Source organism: Mesoplodon densirostris, chromosome 3, assembly GCF_025265405.1.
Source record: "Mesoplodon densirostris isolate mMesDen1 chromosome 3, mMesDen1 primary haplotype, whole genome shotgun sequence".
Classification (NCBI taxonomy): Eukaryota; Metazoa; Chordata; class Mammalia; order Artiodactyla; family Ziphiidae; genus Mesoplodon; species Mesoplodon densirostris.
The window spans coordinates 151,895,519-151,915,203 of NC_082663.1; the positions used below are offsets into that span (position 1 = coordinate 151,895,519).

A 19,685-nucleotide genomic window follows, 5' to 3' on the forward strand; every position below is an offset into this window, starting at 1 on the left:
TCACCCCCACCCCAAAGCGATCCTCCCAACCTGCCAGGGCCCCCGCCCATCACCCCAGCATGCACCCCATCACAGGAGCGCAGCAGGCTTTTCCCTTCCCCTGCTGCTCAACCCGGCCTCTCCTTTCCCCAGAGTCAATCCCACTCTTCCAGCCTCACCCAAGGGCTAGGGCGCGGCCAGGCAGCCTCCCACCTGCCTTCTCAGCCCTACACCACCCCGCGCGCGTGGGCACTTTCACAAGAGCGGTGGCCTCACCTTCTCACTGCCCTTCTCTCCTGTCATCTGCAAGGCCACAGGGGACGAGGGCCGAGGGTCCTGTGGGCTCAGTTTGATGCTGTTGGCGATGCCGGGGCTCTGGTACGGGAGGCCGTTCTCCTTGGCGTGCTCAGCTCTGGAAACCAGACGTGTCCTCGGTCATTTTCTGGGGAGCCCTCAGAGCCGCGATTTTGCGTTCAGAGCTGGCCGCCTGGGCCTAACAACCCCAGAGATTCTCTTCCAAACTGACGATCCCCCGCTCAGAAGGACCCCCACCACGAGCTCACCGTGGGTGCAGATCGCTGGCGGTCGCCCTGCTGTTGGCTGTGTGGTCCTGGCTCAGGTGGCGTCGCAGCACCAGCTTGGCAGGGGAGAGCCTGGTGTAGTCGGGCAGGGCCAGGCCAGACAACTTCTCGAGCCTCGGCCGGCCACTGTGGTTCGGGGTGCAGGGCACAACCTCCTGGTCCAGGGGGGAGGCCAGGTACTGGGGGGTGTTCTGCTTGGGCGAGGGCCGGCTCAGCGCGCTGCAGAGCTCATAGCCGGCCGCGTGGCCGTTCATGGACAGCTCCGGGCTCATGTTGCTCAAGTGGTGCAGGGAGAACCTGGCACAGTCCAGCTCCAGGTGTGGCCGGCCAGGCTCGGCCTCCGGCTCTCGGCCCAGGCCACCCTTCCCGCGCAGGTGCAGGGACAGGGAGTCGTCGGGCGGCACGCAGGACTTGAGCTGCAGGAGCTCCTGCTGCCGCTGGCTCTTCTCCAGCTCCACGATGCTGATCTGGGGGACGAGAGGAGGCGTCAGGCCTGAGAGGCCCCACGCCCAGCACCTCACTGGCAGGGATGGTCCTGAGAGAGCGAGAGGGATGTGGGCCGGCTAGTGTGACGGGCAGACGCGCCGGCCTGAGGAAGCGAGGGGCCCAGTCTCCCTGGCTGTCACCACGACCGTGAGGGTAAGGTATTGGCCCCGGGGGCGGGGGCCCCGGGGGCGGGGGCCCGAGGCATCGTTGGGCTCTCCCCACAATGAATCAAGGGCCCACAGCTTCGGGCCGCCTCTCGGTGACACAGGAGCGTCAGGACCCAGCGCGCAGCCTCCCGAGACGACTCCTGCACACAGGCTGGCAGCAGGGCTGGGCCACCACAGGAGGCAGTGCGACACCATATCCCGGGACCTACAGCCACTCCGACGGCTACTTGGGGGAAGCGTGTCTTTAGGGACGTAGCCTCCAGAGCAGCCTCCGGTGCAGAGGAATTCACTGCAGTGCCATTCTGCAGTAACCCATCCCTGAAAGAGCCCCCAGAGCCAGGCAACGGCAAAAGCTTCACGTAAATCACGAAACCTCGCTGGGGAGACACAAACGTGGTGGGAGGCCTTGGCCTGCAGACGGGCTTCCGGGAAGCCCGCACCCGCGCGCTGATCTGTCCGTCCTTCCTTCCCGCACCATCCTCTGCTCAGCTTGTCAGCACGAGCTGTTCTCACGGTGCAAGCGAGGGCCACCAGCGGCAGCCTCAGAAACAAGGCGCTCGCAAGCCCAGGCGGTGTGGCGGGGACTGGGCCTAGGACGCTGGTTCTGGCGCCCCAGCTGAAGCCCGGAGCCCCCCCGCCTCCGACAGGCTTCCTACCTGCAGCTCCAGGCAGTGCCTCTGCTTCTCCGAGATCTGGCTCTTCAGGGCCTGCTTCTCCTTCAGCAGGCCCTCCAGGGACAGCGTGGACCAGTCCAGCTTCAGCTCCTCGCACCGTGCCTTGAGCTGTGGGGACGGGCAGGTGGCCGTGAGGGGTCGGAAGCCCCTGGACACCCCGCGAGGATCTTGAGGGGGGACGGGGGGCTGCCAGGACCCACTGCCACAGACTCGGGGCTGCCCTCGGGCATCTCTCCATCCCAGGACCCGGGGCCTGGGGGCCCCGCCGGCGCACCAGCCGCAGGCTCTGGCTCCTCAGCTCCCGGTTGCCCTTCTCCAGCTGCTCCGTCTGCTCCCTTAGCTGCTGGTTGTGAGCCGAGATCTCCTTCTGCGCTTGGATCAGGTCGTTGTAGGTCAGCGCCTTCACTCCCAGCTGAGGACAAACGACGGCACAGGGGGGCTCTCACGGGGGCCGGGGGCATCACGAGGCAGGAAGCCTCCCTCTGACCACCTCCGGGGAGACTTTCAATGTGAAGAGCACCAGGAGGGCACCAGTCCTGGATCTTGGTCAGACGTCCGGGCTGGGCCCTGGGCCCCGCCTGCCCCCCATCCCACGCCAGGGCCATCTGCGTGGCCTCAGGGTGGCCAGGGCAGGGCGTCTACCTCATCCAGTTTCTGCTGGAAAAGCCTCTTGATCTCCTCCTTCTGAGCTTGGCAGTGGCCGAACAGCTGCTGCACGGCGCCCAGCAACCGGGCGTTCTTCTCCTGCGGGGCAGGGCCGTGAGCACGAGGCCCCCGGGACGGGCGCCCTGTCTGACTCGCAGCCCGTCTGGCAGACACGGCGGCGGACACGCACCCGTGAGGAGATTGGCCAGACCCCCCATCAGGGCCTCACCCAGGAACGTGGCACCACGTGACCAGGAGCCACAGAGCCTGACGCTTCCTGCCCCCAGGAAAGCCGGGGTGCCCGCACCGGGCCCGAGGGCGGCCGCACCTCACAGCCCCCCACCCCCGCTCCGCCACCGAGGCTGCAGGGCACACTGTCCCCAGACGAGGATGCCTCAAATGGGGCAGCAGGGCCCGGCCAGCCGCGGCCCGGGGGCCATCAGGCCCCACAGGTGAGGGGAGCTGGGCCTGGCAGCACCAGGTGCGGCTCACCTTCTCCTGGTCCAGCAGCTGCTGCAGGTTGGCCTTGTACTGAGGGGTCTTTGTGTACGCCAGGAACTGTAGGTACTGAATCTTGAAGGATTCTACGAGCGGAGCCAAGACAAGGTTTTAACTCAGAAACCCTCCAGCTGAGGCTCAAGGCAGGGGCGGGTGGGGTTCGGGAACGATGTGCAGGCTCCCCAGGGCCCGAGTGGTGCTGGGGTTGCACAGTGCCGTTGTCGTGCCGCGGCCCGTGTCCCCACACTGCCTCAGCATGTCCCGCCACGTGGGGCTCGCACCCACGTGGGGACCCTCGCAGCTCCTGCCATCCCCAGCCCGTTTTCGTTCTCCCCAAGGACACATGGGTTGTGATCAGCCAGTCTGCCGGTCTTCTCGGTAAATATATGCTACTGATGTTGAATTGAGAAAACTGTACCAGAGTTTTCTTCATCCACTTTCTGAAGGGACGAGGCATCTCAAGGCAGCCCAGCCACGTGAGCACGAGCTCGACTTGGCAGGACAGGGCCCTGCTCCCTCGGGGCACCGGGCTTATCCCGGACAGGTCTCCCTGACACTGCAGACACGGGGCTGGGTACTTCCCTGCGGGGCACCCTGGGCACCGTGGGTGGTAGAACAGCATCCCTGGCCTCCACCTTCTCGACACCAGGAGCCCCCCCTCCAGTTGTGACGATGCCCCAGACGTGGCCTCACTTTCCCTGGGGCAGGACCGCAGCCTCAGACCGCCGTACGGGCCCCGCTGACCCCGAAGCCCAGGTGCGCCCTGGCAGGACTGAGCCTGAGCCCTGGGGGTGGTGCACTTGGCCATGCAGCGTGGGTTTCCCAGGGGGTCTGCGAACAAGCCGGCCTGCCCGCCCCCCTCCCCCCCACCGGCGGCTCACCTAGCAGCCTGTGCAGGGCGGGCGGGGCGGGCGCCAGCAGCAGCTGCTCTGGGGGGCGTCGCTGCGTGCTGGGAGGTAGCTGGTAGGGGGCGCCTGCGGGGAGACAGCAGGTCACGCTCCCTAGACGCCAGGCCCTGCATGACGCCCCAGCTGCCCAGCCAAGCTGCCACCAGACCCCAAACCACGGCACTTCGCCCTGCCTGAGCGGGGCTTCTGCACGGGACCCCCGGAGAGCCCTCAGGAGGCTTTGGAGCTGGAGCACCACGCCCCCCACCGAGTACTCAGTGCAGACGCTGTCGCAGTGGCTTCTGCCCAGGCCAGTAGGAAAAGGGACAACGGTGAGGCTCCCCGGGATCCCAGAGCACAGCGGGGCAGGGGCGAGGAGGCACTCACCCTGCGGCGAGGGTGACGCCGCCCGCGACACAGTCTGGGCATGCAGCAGGTCCAGTGCGCTCTGGGTCTTCTTGGGCTTGCGCTCGGGGTTGGTGGTGCTCATCTTCTTGGGACGTCCGCGCTTCCGGCCGGCCATCTTCCGGCCCTTCTTGTTCAGCTTCTTCTTCCGGGCCTTGGAGGGAGACGGCTTCTTGACAGCAGTCGCCCCGGCTTTCTCTTCCTCAGCACCAGAGTCCTAGTGGAAGACCACGTGAGGGACCAGCCGGCGACGTGGGCTCCCGGGGGCAGCCTGGCTCCCTCCCCCGAGACCGGGGCACCCCATCTGGCTGGGGGCGGGGCGCTCACCACGGGGGTGTCGGCGGGCATGGCCGCCTTGCTCTCGGGCACCTTGGTGGGGGTGGTCGTGTTGCTCTTGTTCTCCCGCTGCTGCCGGCGCCGAGCTGCCTCTTGTTCCTCCTGGGGAGCAAGCGGGGGGCTCATCCTCTGAACCGTGGGCACCATGGAGACCCTCCTGCCTGCAGGGGCCCTGCAGCCCTGGCCCCGGGGGAAAGCGAGGTACACACACCCCACACCCAGTCTCTGCTGGGAACCCGGTGGCCCCCCAGACGGCCAGGCCTGGCCCCACCCGCGGCGGGCGGTCCCAAGGTCCCCACAACCACTTCCCCACCAAGGGGCGCGCTGTCCACAGGCGAGGGCTGCGGGACACCCACGGCAAGAGGAGGGAGGACAGGGCCACCCGCAAGGCCGCCCTCTGTCTCCAGGTGGGAGTGGCCGTCACCATGCCCTGACCCAGAGGCCCTAGTGCGGCAGGAAGGGCCCAGGCGGGGGGGCTCCAAGGCTCACGTGCTTGTCTGAGCCTCCAAAGAGGAAGACACTGGGACAGACGTCCCACGAGATTCAGAGACAAAGTGATGACCACAAGGCCGTGGGACATTTTGAAAGGTTGTAACTCCAACCTGTCTCCCCCCAAAATCTCTCAAGAAATGTGGCCAGGGTGAAGCTGCTCAAGACGCGGCCGCCACAGCCAGGGGGCCCCAGCGCCCAGGCCCACGCGCGGCCACTCGGGATGCCTCGGGCCCTGGTCAGCTTAGAGATCAAGGACAAATACACAAACTTACCCTGAGTTTTGGATTTTTCAGACTAGAAAAATAGTTTTCAAGCTAAAAACGGAAAAGGAAAAGAAAATGTCTCATTAGCGATGGAAAACCCTGTCAGGACAAGAGCCACACCCCAGACCCACCGACGTCAGGCAGTGACGGGCGCGGTAAGCGCTCAGGACCCCGGGTTGGGAGCAGGACCTCTGCCCACCCACGTCAGCTGAGAGGCGGGTCGGGGAGGAAGGGATGCCACTCACTATGGTGCGGTCGATGGTGTGCAGGTAGTAAGACACCGGCTTCCCCGTCCACGACACCGAGCCTTTTAGCGGCGACAGCTCCACGACGCGCATGATGGTGCCGATGTCTGTGCACAACGGGGCACAGGGGTCAGGGGTCGCCAGGGCACCAGGGGGAGGGGTATGGCAGGGCTCAGGTCCCAGGCGCGTCCCAACCGCCGGCTGGGGAGGTGCCCACGGCCCTCCCCACACCCAGGTGCCTGGCCAAGGACAAGGGTGACAAGCCCACAGGGCGGGCTCCAAAGGCCTGAGGGGGCCGATGTGGCAACCAAGCAGCCACGAGGATGCCCAGCGCCTGAGGGTCCTGCCACCCCACGGGCCCGCACACACTGCTGCTCATCCTTGTCACTGCTCCCTTGGGTCCCAGCACCACGGTCCTGCCCAGGGCCACGTCTGGGGACGTCTGGGGTTGTCACAACTGGGGGCCTCCTGCATGGAGTGAGTGCGGCCGCCGCTCCACATCCCACAGTGCCCGGGACGCCCCCCGCCGTCACCACTGCTGGCACGCGACCCCGCTTTAACCCATGGCAGTGCTAATAATTGCACGTGTTAAGAACTCGGCAATAGGAGAGCTCTTACCACTCAAGTTTCTACTGTTTATTCTGAAGTTCAGAGGTGCAAAGGGCTTTGAGGACACAATTCTGCCACCTAAAACACAGAGAGGGATCAGTGCCGGCCGTGGGGACAGCAGCACGCGATGCGAGCAAGAGCCTGATGAAGGTTAGAGCACCAGGACGCAAAAGCACCCAGAGAAACCAGCCCCCTGAACACAGAAAAGCCGAGGGACTGGTAGGCCTGAGTTAATCTCACAGATGAAAGCAAACAAAGTGGCGCCTTAGAGCTCTGACCCGTCTCACGATTTGCTTTCCTGCAAGACGCGCTCAGGGCCTCACAGTCCCCTGGGTCTCACCGTGGGGCCCGCTGGGCACCCCCTCTACAACTTCTGCACTGTCTAGATGTGCCACACCCACACCAGATCCGGACCAGAACCAGCCCTGACCCCAGAGACAGACAGAACCTGAGGGAGAACCGGGTCCGGACACACAGACGGAACCTAAGGCTGGACCAGGCCCTAACACAGAACCAACAGAACCTGAGGGAGAACCGGGTCCTGATCCACACACACAGACAGAACCCGAGGCAGGACGAGGCCCGACTCCAGGGAAACAGGACCTCAGAGAGAACGGGGCCCAGACTCCACACAAACAGAACTTGAGGGAGAACCGGGTCCTGATCCACAGGAACAGACAGAACCTAAGGCAGAACTGGGCCCTGACCCCACACAGACAGAACGTGAAAGGGTCAGGTCAGGAACAGCTGCACAGAAAACAGTTTTTCCAATTAACTCCCGGCACGTGTGCAGTCATTGTAGGGAAAAGAAGAACCACAAGGACCCGCAGCCTCCTGCAGAGAGGTCACCATGACTGATGATGTCACCCTCAGGTTACAGACGTTTCCCCCATCCTGTATGAAACGCTGTCAGGAAACGTAATACACCAGAACGTTCCAGCGTAGGAAATACAGAACCAAATATAAAAGTCAAAGAAGACGCGTTACAAGTAAACTGAAGCAGTCAGGATGAGCCCACTGCTCGCGCACGCGCTCACGGCTCCCCGAGCCCCAGCCTGGCCTCTGGGCGCCCCCCACCCCGAGGAGGCGGCGATGCCAGGTCCCGGGCTGGCCAGGGGAGAATTTGGGCAGTCGGCTGGTTGTGCCAGCAGTCACAGCAGCCAGAGGCTGAGGGGGTCCCCTGGGCGCACCTGAAGAGTGTCGAAGGGAGGACGCTCGAATTAGGAATGTGCCCCCTGCAAGGCTTCTGGGACAATAGGTGCCCTGAGGGGACTTCTGTGGGCATGTCAGCAGGGGCCCCGAACCGGCTGCATGCAACACCCGGGCGCTCAGGTGGGACACAGGGTGTGGAGGGCAAGGTCAAGATGACCACGAGGGACGAGTGAAGAATGGGCGACATCCCACGAGACAACAAGGCCCGATGCCCAGCGGGCCACCTCCAAAAAGATGGAGGGGCCACGACCCGAGGCCCTAAGGCTAGAGAGTCGGGACCGCACAGCCCAAGAGGCGCCTGTGGCAGCTGGCAGAGCAGGAATCCACGCTCCTCTCCCGGGTGGAGTGCGGGGATGGGCGCCAAGTGCTCAGGAGAGGGGCCCGGGCAGGGCGCTTGTTCCCACAAAACCATCAGGAGCGACCCTGCCGCATGCTCAGGCTCACGCTCACCTGCACACGCAGACACGCAAACACACACGCAGCCGGTGGTGCTGAGGGCAGCTGGAAACTCTCTGCGTCTATGCTGGGTGACTCTTTCCCCTCTCCTGTTTGCTTGAAATGTTTCATAACAAAACTTGGGGGACACACCCCGTTTCTCTCTCCCGGCCACAGAGGACATGAGGACGGCATGGGGGCCTCCCCGCAGCTGTGGGGACAGGGAGCAGTGGGGGGGGGGGGGCGCAGGACAGAGCACAGAACGTCTGCCCTGCCGGGGCTCCTGCGGCACGTCAGGGAAGACCTGACGTGGGAATCGGAGCAGCAGCGGCGGCCAGAGAAGCCACCCTCATGAGCCCAATGATGAAGACGCTTTCTGGAGACCTCCCTGCAGGACAGGTGACTCCTGCCATCTCATGTCACGACTGGAGAAGCATGGGGACACACTGTCAGGGCCTCATCCCCGGCCAGGCCCCAGGAAGGGGAGCGGGCAGAGCCCAGCGAGGCCGTGGGCACGCGGGGCAACAGCATATCCGGCCTCACGCTGAGGTCACAGCCCACGGCGGGCCCGGGAGACCAGTCCCGTCCTGCCAGGAGGACCCCGAGAAGGATGGGCACCTGAGGCTGGAGCTCTCACATGGATGGCGACAGCCCCTGGCCGAGGACCAGAGCCTGGCCGTGTGCGACTGGGCATCCAGGGAAAGAAGCCCGCGACTCCACGAGGGGTGGGATGACCCCCACGCTCCCGGAGCAGAGCGCGTCACAGGGCACAGACGGAGCCGCCGTCATCCTGAGTGTTCACCACACATGGGAAGCTACCGGCCTCCCCACGGGGAAGAAACAAAGCAGCAGGTGAGGAGCAGGCGCGAGGGCACAGGACAAGGGGAAACGCGGGCCCTCCCTGGGTCCCCCAGCTGCTGCCCTGCTTGTCAGGACCATCGATGGGGCTGGGACAGAAAGCGCCCAGCTTTCTGAGGGAGGCAGACTGGGGAGGATGGCCTGAAGAAGCAGCCGCTCCTCCGTCCCCTCTTCCTGGAACACACGGGACCTGCTCTCCCACTCTGAGCCTAAGCCCAACTCACCATGGGACCCAGGGGCGTGCACGAGAACACAAACTAGGTTCAAAGAAACTGGTCAGCTCCCAGCTGTTTAGAAGGCTCCCGCCCAGGTGTCTGCATTGGTCTGATGCTCCATGTGCACGAGGATGCCCCAGGCACAGCTAAGGGACACCTCATGTGTGCTGCTGGGCCTGGGCGGGCGCGACCCACCCTGGCGGCTAAGCCGAGACCTCGAAGCAGCTCCCTCCCTGCACCTTCAGTGGCCTGGAGGGATCTCACTCGGGGACCACCCTGCTCAGGCTCACCATGCCAGAGGGAGGAGCTCGGGACACAGGAAGACTGAACAACCCCCGCCCGCGTTCCTGAGGAGGGGAGAGTCCGCTCAGACACCAGGAGCTCCCATCGTCCCAAGCGCTGGGCCTTGGCACTTCCCTCCCGGTCTCTTCGTGGCCTGTCGAGACCTCCCCGATACAAAGTTCTGGCCAGATGCCAACAGCACTTGCTCCACAAAAGCACCAAGGTGACCCGTGAGTCTACACACTTTCATAAGCCCGGGGAGAACGCACCCTCCTACATGCTGAACGGATCCTGACTTGAGAACAGACCCAGCCTTCAGCTCCGCCCCATGACCTCTCCCTCCAGAGCTGTGCCCAGCAGTTCTGGCAGCACTTCCAAGACTTGGACACGAGAAAGGTGAGGTCCCCTCCAGCGCCCGGGTCTCGACTGGCCCGGGGACCAAGGGTGAGGGGGAAGGGGAAGCAGCGGGGGCGGCGCTGGCCAGGCAGCCCGGGTCCAAGTACGGGAAAGGCCCGGCCGGCAAAGGCCGTGGGGCCGGCCAGGGGAACCCCCGTGCCCTCAGCGCCCCCAGGTTAGGGTTCCAGATCACGTGGGGACACCCAATCAAGTTGCAGTTTCCCATACACAGTGAAGTATCCTTCAGGAGAAGGCAGGATGTCCTTGAACTAAGAAGTCACTCCCTGTCTCCGCGAAATCCAAATGAACCAGCCAGCCTGCAGCTCCCTTGCTAATCTGGCCCCCGCCCCAGTCCTTCAGGCCGGCTGCAAGCTGGGGCCTGAGCGGGGGGAGGCGTCGGGTCTATTCCACCACACGCGATGAGCTGCGAGGCCCCCGCCCACAGCCTAGGTGACAGTAAGAGCCACGGTGGACGGGACCCCCTGCCTGAGGCCTTTGCACCAGGGCTGAACCCGATGCCAGTCAGGACTCCACCACCCGTGACCAGGGCCACAGCTACACAGCCCCGAGCAGGTGCAGACGCGGGATGCACAGGGGAGGGAAGGGGAGTTCGTTACCTTCCTTCATGTTTGCGAACCGCTCCTTCAGCTGGTGATCCACCTCAGGACCAAAGGCAAAGTTATTCACAAATATAACACTGCAAAATAATATTCCAGTTGAGTGAAAGGAGGTTCTACTTGCACACACACGCAGAGCCGCAGCGCCTACGACGCCTACCGCCTCTGCCGCCAGCTCTGCCCGCACCACCTCCGCCCTGCCTGGGGACGGGTGCCAGGGCCCAGAGGTTGTGACTGCCACCCTGGGTGCTGTGAACACGGACACCGCGACAAGCAGACTGCTGGCTTCCTTGGGAAGGCGCGCACGGACACGGGCCCAGGGCAACGGGCTGCCCCCCCTGCCCCTACGGTGCCCCGGGGTTGGAAAGCGGGCAGCTCAAGTGCCACCTGGGCAGAGAGGTGCGAGAACACCCAGGCAGGAAAGCAGCACAGACCCATCAAGCTGCACCACCACCCAAGGGCCCAGAGCCAAGTTCTTCCGAGGCAGGGCCTGGCCCATCCTCTCCCGTTTCTCAAACGTTCTCTGGCACCTGACGGCTTGAGGAAGCGCTGCCTGAAGACGTCCACCAGGTGGTGGGAGGCTGCTGCCCGCACAGGCCCCCAACCTGTCCCCTCCTCTGCCCGCCGGCTCCTGCCCCCATGGAAGACCCCCACCAGGAATCCCTTCCCCATCTGAACGTGACGGAGAGCAGCGAGCTGTCTGCCATTCTATGCCACTTGTCTGGAATCTCGGTACTAGGACAGTAACGGAGGATCTGACCGGGGCGAGGATGGACACGGGCAGTAGGAGAAGCACTGAAGGTGTAAGCCAAGCTCTCTCACTGCCGACCGCTTGGAAAGAAACCCAGATGCGGTGCGGTTCAGGTTGGGGCCGACGGGCAGAGCCCTGATGAGAGCGGCGAGCTGGGGAGGCTCCGACAGGGAGTGGGGCCGGCCTGGAGGGGTCCCTGCTCTGGGACAGAGCCTGGGAAGGCTGCACGCCAGGGCCTCAAGGTGGCCAAGGTGGGGGGGGGGGGTAAGCCAGGACAGACCCTGGGCTGCCTGAACTAGAGTCACCCAAGAGAAAACAAGGAAGTTCCCTGAGGCCCGCGGAAGCCAGGATGAAGACCCCTGAGCGCAGAGGAGCTGGTCAGGACGGGGACACTCCCAACAGGAAGCAGAGCGCCTAGGGAGCTTGCCATCTGGAGGGCACCGTCTGGGGGCCCCGGCAGAGCCCGGCCTCGGGGCCTCGCGGTGCTCTGGGCGAGCTCTTCCTTGCCGGGCCACAGCTGCTGGGTGCCCCCTACGGGAGAGGCCCCCATGGCAGCTGCTCCAGAGCCCCCCGACCCCATCTGATGGGGACACCCACGGGGTCAGCACGGTCCCCTCAAGGAAAGGGGGACAGCGTGTCCAAATCAGGTGAGACATTCTCACAGGAGAGCGAGACAAGGACAGGCCTTTGTGAACGAGGGACACCTGTTTCCTACCTGCCCGCACGGAACCCAGTGGTGGGGCCTCAGGGTGCCGTGCAGCAAGCACATGCAGAAGGAATGAGGGAGGCCAGACCACGAGGTCGAAGGGAAATGGTGTGACCCGCCCCCCCCCAGAGAGCTGAGAGAGTGACACGCCCGCCCCGCAGTCACCGAGGCCCGGCCACCCCCACTGAGCCACACGGTGCCTCGCGCTCCACAGGTGCTGCCACTGCTGCCTCCAGGTACGCAAGCGCGGGGTCCAGCCCGCTCCCCAGCCCCAGGCCTGGGCAGGACAAGGGAAGGAGCCACTGAGGCAGAGCTGCCGGCAAGCTCAGGACACGCGGCGGTGTCAGCCTGGAGACTGCTTGCCACGGTGCCACCATCCATCCTGGGGAGGCCCGACAGCAGGAACCTGCACTGAGCCCGGGCCCTCCCCGCACTCTCTGGGCCCTCCCTGCACTCTCTGGCCCCCCCGCCAGCTGGGGTGACCCCCGGGGAGGGGGAGAGACCCGGGGAGAGGGAGCAACCCGGGGAGGGGGAGCTGCGCCACCCCGCACCATCCTGCCCTGCCCTGCCCGGCAGGCCCCCGTGGCCCTCGCATCCTCACTTTGGCCCGGCCGTACCTCGTGTTGGCGATCCGCTCTCTCCACTCCTCCGAGAGGAAATCTCCTCTCTCCAGCTGAAAGGAGAAAAGAGGGACAGCCCATCACTCAGGGGTCTCGCTCGCCTCTGCACCCCACCCCTGCCTGCCCCCCAAAGAAGAGATGGAATGAGCAGAGGCCCTGAGTGGGGAGGCCGCGGCAGGGCAGTGGCGTTGGGGCCAGGCTCCCACAAGGGGACGGCAGGGAGAGGCCGAGACCACGCCATGCCCATGCAGGGCCAGCAGGGGGCGCCCCGAGGCGGCCGTGCTGGACAGAGCACACGCGGCGAGGGCTCAGCTCTCCTGCACCACCTCGCCTGTCTCCCGGGCAGCAGGGCTGTCCTTATGCCCTCCGCACTGCTCTGACCACTATCTTTGTTAGCCGACTAATCTTATTGTGCCTCAAGGCCAGAGTCTGCCTGAGACAACTCAGACCTTATTAACCTAACTGCCCAGAACTGTACCATTTAACAAACCAAGAAATCTGGCTTTATATTTCTTCAAAAACAGGCTATCATCCCACTCCTCGGTGTCCACCCCAGAGATGTGAAAACAGACCTCCACAGGAAAACCTACACACCCTTGTCCGCAGCAGCAAAGGTGGGAACCCACGTGTCCATCATGAACGTGAACAGATAAATACCCTGTGATTCCTCCACACACGGGAGCATCACCCAGCTATAAAAAGGGATGAAGCCCGACACTCGCTGCACCGTGGACGGACCCTGAGAACACGATGCTCAGTGAGGGAAGCCAGACACAGAAGGACGCACAGGGTGTGATTCCAGTGATGGAAAACATCCAGGACAGGCGGACCCACAGACAGAGCGTCTCTGGGAGGGGGTGGAGGTGGTTGCTGGCGGCCCCCGTCTGCACCCCACAAGCCACCAGGTGACTGGAGGCCCTCCAGGCAGCGATGGAGCAGCGCCGCCCAGCAGGGCTGGCCCCTGAGCCTGTCTCGGGACGGGCAGGAGGGAAGACCCCAAGCGGAGGAGCCTGTGAGTGCCACGGCGCCCAGGCAGAGCAGCTGCAAGTCCGGTGCCCTCCAGCACATAGGAGTCACCCAGGGACACGAGGGGCCGAGCCCCACAGGGCAGAAGGGAGATGGCCATCCTAAAACACCCGGGTGCTGTGGGAGGTCTATGTCCCGGACGTCCGCGTCTGCTTGCTGGGTCCTCTCCCCTCTCGAGGCTGCCACGGTTCCCTGCGCACAGCCCAGCAGGCTCGGGGCACTGACCCAAGTCCAAAGTCCTTACGATGCTGCACAGGAAAAAACTCAAGCTGCAGGCCTGAGGCCGTGTCCTGGGAAGGGCGCTTGGTGTCTGGAACCGGACCTCGGGGGCTCTCTGTTCGCACACTCTCTGGAAAAACACGGGGTCCACACAGGCACCTGCTCTCCTCCCGGAGTCTGGGGTCTCGGCTGACCAGCCCCCAGTGAGAACCCTGGGCTGGGTCTCTGTGGCCAAGAGAGCAGACCACAGCCCCTGGGCACTGGGTCTTGTGAGCCTCCCTGGGGCCCACACCTCGCTCGTGCTGTCACGTCTCGTTTGGGGGAGTGAAGTGCGTCCTATAGAGTCTGGAAGCTTGTGCCTGGTCCCCTGGACCCACCCTACACCTCTTCCCTCTGCTGGTTTTGCTCCATCCTGTCTTTGAATAAACCACAATGTGAGGACGACGTCTGCTGCGTTCTGGGGTCCCGCAGGCTCGTCCTGATGTGGCTTCTCTCTCCATGGGGGCTCACCCATCCAAGCCACACCGTTTCAAGCCACAGCACCACTGCTCTGTTGTGGCCTCACGTTCAAGGCAAGAAAACAGCCACTGTCCCGGCCCCGCTGCCATTCGCCTCTTGACACAGACTGGCCAAGTTGGCTCTGTGTTGCTGGGGCCAGTGTGCCCGCGTTAACCGTGGCAGGAAGATGTCACCCCCAGCAAGGACCCGTGACTGGCCCCAAGATAACCAAGACCTCCAGTGTGGAGAAATGCACACGGGCATAAGAGAGAAGAACAGACCCCAGCCTGCACAGGCACAGGGACTGCCACCGCCTGCCCGGGGACCTGGCCAGGGGGCACCACCCCACACGGCACTTCTGTGAGGCCGCCACCGCCCCAGGCAAGGGAAACCTGTGTGCCAGGCCCACTGCCGGGGGCCGACAGCACGGGGTCACTCGGCTGTCGCCAGGCGGAGGGGGCGCCCTGAGGTGTGACAGACGCAGGCAGAAGCCAGGCGCAGGGAGGGCCCAGGGCCTCCGACGGGAGGAGAGCTGTGGGCTGCAGGGCCAGGCAGGGACCAAAGAGGCGGCTCAGACGCCAGGAAACACACTGGGCTCGGAGGCTCCTGCTGGCTTCGTTCCCCCCTCAGTCACTAAGTGACAGAGGCAGGACCCTGCCCGCCAACCAGGTCACCTGCTCCCAGCCCGCAGTGGGGGCACCTTTCCAGACCCAGCCGGCAAGCTCCTGCCAAATCCAGGCGTTGGGCAGGGACTGTCGCCACACCCTCCTGGAGCAGGGCCACATGGACGCCAGAGGCACAGCTGGCTGCCGCTCCAGACACGGCCGCCAAGCCCACGACCAAGAGTCCTCTGAGCCGAGCTCTGCTCGCAGTCACCTCGCGAGGCCACAGAGCAAGGGCAACTGACAAGCACCCTGGACCTCATGAGGCCAAAGAGCGAGAAGGTTTACACACAGGGAGCCCCGCCAATGAGCCAGCTGACGTGACAATGACCCCCAAACACCCACCAGGCCAGGCACTGCCGCCCAAAGGTGACGAGGGGAGGAAGGAAGGAGAGGTGACCCGCCGGGGCGGGCAGCCCACCAGCCTCACCCCCACCTCTCCCTCCAGCCGCGGGGATTGTACCAACAGCTAGAACCACACTCTGAATAAAGCAGTGAAGGCTGCCTGCGGATCCATCGGGGCATCCCTGGGACCTGCGTCAATGCAGACTTCTACACTACAGGATTGAACTGCTTGGCCCTCTCACCAGAAGCAGGAGGCACTTCTTAAATTTAAAAACCTATGTTTTATGAGGTCATGAGGTCTTAGGAAAATGGTAAACCATCCAGGAACTCTTAGCAGCATGCCGGTGGATCTAGGGACTGGGCAGGAAGAAGTTTCCTGGATGAAACCAACTGGACTGACTGCCCTCAGCCTGAGCAACGAACACCAGAGGACGTCAGATGCAGAAGGGACACAGGAGGCCAGAGGATACACCCCTCGCTTTTCACTGAGGGGAGAGAATCGTGCAAGAAATCCCACCAGGAAAAAGGGGAGGGGAGCTGGGCCCAGTCTGTAGATGTGCAAGTCCTGGTCCAGGAACAGCAGAGCAGAAGCAGAGAGGGTGCAGCCGAGCTCACGCCACGAGGCCACACCACCCTGATGCCAAAGCCAAGCGTCACGAGAAAGGAAAACTACAGACCAGCATCCCTCTTGGCTGCAAATACCCTCAACAAAATAGGAGCTATACCCCAGGGCCAGGTGGGATTTACGCCGGGCATGGAAGTACATCAACCTTTGTACTCTGTCCCCTCAACGGGCCAAAGAAGAAAATCACACAGTGCAAAAGCAGCTTTAACAAAACCCAATACCCATTCACAATAAAGATTTTCAGAACAAAAATAAGAACAGAGGTGAACTTCGTCAACTTTAAAAAGAACATCCACAAAAAAACCCTAAAGCTAACATCACACCCATGGTGAGAAGCTCGAGGCTTTCCTGCTAAGATCAGGGGCAAGAAAAGGATGTGCCCTCTCATCCCTGCTCTTCAACACCATACTAGAAGCCCCGGCTAACGCAATAAGACAAGAAAAGGAAAGGGTACAGATTGGGAAGGAAGATGTAAAACTGCCTTTGTTCAAAGGTGATGTTATCGTCCATGTAGAAAATCCAAAAGAATCAACGACAACGACGACAACCCTGGAACGAATACAGCAACTACAGGAAGGTTGCAGGATGAGGGCACGGCTGTACGTCAGCACAGCGCAGACAGAAGTCAAGTCCAAACCCCCCCGAGTGGCCAGCACATCACTGAAGGAGGAGAACGAGGCTGGAGGCCCGATGCCATGCGGTTCAGGACTGACTCTCATGAAGACGCAGCTGTCAAGACACTGCGGTGCCACTGAGAGAGCACACGGGGAGAGCGTGGGATGGAGCAGAGCGGCCGCTGGCCTCGGACGAACCAACAAGGACGGCTCAACAGAGAGAGGCAGCCCTGCAGCAGACGGGGCGGGGCAGCTGCATGTCTGCACACGGAGAAGTGAATGTAGATGCAGACCTCACGCCCTCCACAAGAAGTAACCAGAAAGAAACCACGAACCTACAGGCAAAAGGCACAGCCACAGAACTCCTACACGATACCATGAGGGTAAACCTAGGTGAGCTGAGGCTTGGCTTTTAAACACGACACCGAAAGCATGACCCATGAAAGGAGAAATGGCTAGGCTGTTCTAAGAGCCTGGAGCCCCCTCTCCTGCGCCCCCATCCGCCTCCCACCTACAATTATGTGACCCACTCTGGGTCCCTGAGGCGACGCGGATGCCGACTCTGGCCCCACAACCCTGCCCGCAGGACGGCGCAGGGAGAGCAGCGAGCATGGCAAGGAACTCCAGGAGGGGGCGTCAGGACCACGTGACCTGGGGCGCGTGAGATGGGAAGTGGTGGGTGTGGTGAAGATCCGGTTGCGGACCCCGCCCCCTGCGATGCCCCAGCAGCGGCCCAGGGGATGGTGGCTGCATGGCGGCCGTGCGTCCACAGGCAACCGAAACCTGGCAGAAAGACTGATGAAGCCTTGAGCACAGAAACGCACTCGAGCCGAGGATGCGGACGCGGACACCCTGGGTAGGAGGAGCAGAGAGAGAGGCCAGAGCATCCAGGATCCAGGAGCGAGACCCGAGGAACCTCGGCGTCGAAAGGCCGGGCTGAGCGATGCTGAGTGAGGGGCAGAGGGGCAGGCGGCACCGGTACAGCCGGGGGACTCATCCGCTGGGCCCCACGCTGCTGCGGGGGGCAAGCAGGAGAAACATGCCCTCAGCCGGCCCGTGGACGGGGAAGAGGCCGCCTCGCCCACACCCTGCCGCCCCCACGTGCCGACCCGGGAGGGGCGCTGCCTCGGAAAGAGCCGGTGCTCTGAGCCCTTGCCAGTGCCTGGGGGGCTGAGGAAGAGAAACGCCACATGGGCCACCTCTGTTCTCTGAGCGCCCGCAAGGGCCCCCAGGAGGGAGGATGAGAGTGGCCGGCCAGCAGAGGGTGGAAAGCGGTGGGGAGGGGGCTCCGGGTGGGAGAGCTGTCCCCGCCCCTGGGGGCGGAGGCTCAGGGCAGGCACTGCACCAGCAGCCACAGGGCATGGAGCGGTGGCACTCACTGTGTATTCTGCATGCTTTTTTCCATACCATTTCATCCACTTCCTGAACTCTCGGTCCATGGTCTGCAAGGGAACCGAACCAGACAGCCCATCAGCAACCAGGCAGCCGGGATGGCACCCACGGCTCCCCAAGCCCCCTTCCTCCCCTTGCCCGCCCGCTCCGGGGTTCCTGGCAAAGGCTCCCGACCGCAGGGAACCCGAGTCAGCGGGCGTGCGAACCACAACTCTAAACACGTTCCCGTGGGGATGACACCGCTCAGACGTGTGCTCTCCCCAGACCCTGCCACCCCCCAGGCAGACGCTGGCACAAGGGTGATGCCAGCTGACCCCATGGTGCTGGGGGAACTCCCCTCCCCTTGACCCCTGGCACAGGCCATGCCCTCGCCCCATAGGCCACCACAAACCAAGGTTAGAAAGAAAAGCGACAGATGCAACCATGCCGGGAGCCCAGAAGCGCTTACCTCCGCGTACTTGGCCGGGATGTCAGCTTTCTCGACACCATAGTGATGTTTGCAGTTGGTAGCAGCGGCAACCTGCAGCACAACCTGGCCCACTCCTTCAGAGAGAGACAGAGAGAGACAGAGAGAGAGAGAAACAGACAGACAGACAGACAGCAGGTGTCAGATGCGCGTTGTGACAGAGGCCACACCCCAGCCACTGGGGCGATGGCCACGGGCTCTCGGCAAAGGTACCCGAGTGCTCTCCGAGGTCACAGAATGTGTTCAAATGCCCCAGGCCGTGGGCTGAGCCGCCACCAGGGGACAGCCATCTGGGTTCCACTTCATCATCCAAGGACAACACTCCACAGCCCCCCAACCAGAATCCGTCCTTGGTCCACGGCCACACATGGCATTAACTGTCCAGGCACAGACCCAGCTATGCGAGACCCAGGAACCCCTTGGGAAGGCTCCCGCCCGCCCTGGACACACCACGGTTCCACTACATGGCCAGCTTGCATCCTCAGCCGAGTCTGAAGCGGGCTCAGAGAGGGGGCGGGAGAGCCCCGCACTGCACACGCCAGCAGGACGCAGGCAGAGTCTGCGGGCATTTAGCCTTCACGACAAAAGGAAGCTTTTTAAATGGTCTCTCCTGAACTTAGATCAGTTGCACTTTAAATAAAGTGTCAGGAGCCCCTTGACTTCCCATTTTGAATAGAATGTACTCCAATGATGAAAACAAACCTCTATTCAGAAACAGGGTAAACAGGGGAGAGGACGAGTGGTTCCTCCCAGGGGACAGGGGGATGGCGTGGAGGGGGATGGCGTGGAGAGCTCGGCCTGAGGAGGCTGGCACTTCTCAGAAATCATAAGCCTTTTGACACTAGGGGAGTTTTACAGGCTTTTAGAGAAATGACCTTCGAAGTACGTGCATTCTTATCAAAATATGAATCGTACACCTAAAAAGGACTTAAACCGACGATGACACCACGAAAGAAGCCATCTTCATCCCCATCTGCAGGGCCCCTGCCCGGCTGAGACGGGACTTTCGGGTCTGTGAGCAGGTCACATGGGATGGCAGAGATGCCCCAGCGGGCTGTGCTGGGGGTTCCTGATGGAGCCGCCCAACAACATGCCAGACAGCACTCACGTCAGCCTGTGACCTCATGGGTCCCACCAGGAACCAGTCAGCCCAATGCTTACTCAGGCAGCACGATGTGCCACGTGTGTGCCTGCCAGGCCCTACCCCCAGGACTCTGTGCAGAAGGACACCCCGTGAACAAGCAGGGGGGCCGCTTGGGCTGGTGAGTGCGGAAAGTGGGGAGGGACTGCCAGCAAGGTGGGGGCTGGTCCGCCTCAGTGGTCCCTGGGGCCACCTGTGGGCCAAGAGCCAGGAGCAGCCCCAGGCCTGGGAGGGAGCAGGAGGGAGTGCGGCCACGAGGCCTGGGGGCACAGGGAGCAGGGCTCTCCTCTCAGCAGGAGCAGGCTGGGGGCGGGGGCGGGGGCGGGAAGCAGAGCCAC

The 19,685-nt window shown here is 63.3% G+C and overlaps 1 protein-coding gene across 8 annotated transcripts in view; it reads right to left on the minus strand.

Moving 5' to 3' along the window:
- The window catches only part of DOT1L (DOT1 like histone lysine methyltransferase), a 57,230-nt gene that overhangs the window by 12,175 nt on the left and 25,370 nt on the right, over positions 1-19,685 (minus strand). For 7 of the 8 annotated variants that reach the window (XM_060094700.1, XM_060094697.1, XM_060094696.1 and 4 more), the window contains 16 exons: positions 18,189-18,283; positions 17,728-17,790; positions 12,357-12,412; positions 10,283-10,362; positions 6,277-6,345; positions 5,659-5,765; positions 5,423-5,464; positions 4,650-4,760; positions 4,305-4,539; positions 3,912-4,004; positions 3,025-3,116; positions 2,530-2,631; positions 2,162-2,299; positions 1,870-1,995; positions 543-1,027; positions 256-391 (listed from right to left, as the gene is read on the minus strand). In XM_060094700.1, coding sequence (XP_059950683.1) covers positions 256-391; positions 543-1,027; positions 1,870-1,995; positions 2,162-2,299; positions 2,530-2,631; positions 3,025-3,116; positions 3,912-4,004; positions 4,305-4,539; positions 4,650-4,760; positions 5,423-5,464; positions 5,659-5,765; positions 6,277-6,345; positions 10,283-10,362; positions 12,357-12,412; positions 17,728-17,790; positions 18,189-18,283 — 2,030 coding nt within the window. Of the gene's footprint in view, positions 1-255; positions 392-542; positions 1,028-1,869; positions 1,996-2,161; positions 2,300-2,529; positions 2,632-3,024; positions 3,117-3,911; positions 4,005-4,304; positions 4,540-4,649; positions 4,761-5,422; positions 5,465-5,658; positions 5,766-6,276; positions 6,346-10,282; positions 10,363-12,356; positions 12,413-17,727; positions 17,791-18,188; positions 18,284-19,685 lie in introns of those variants that run through there. The other variant, XM_060094699.1, reaches the window with a different exon arrangement.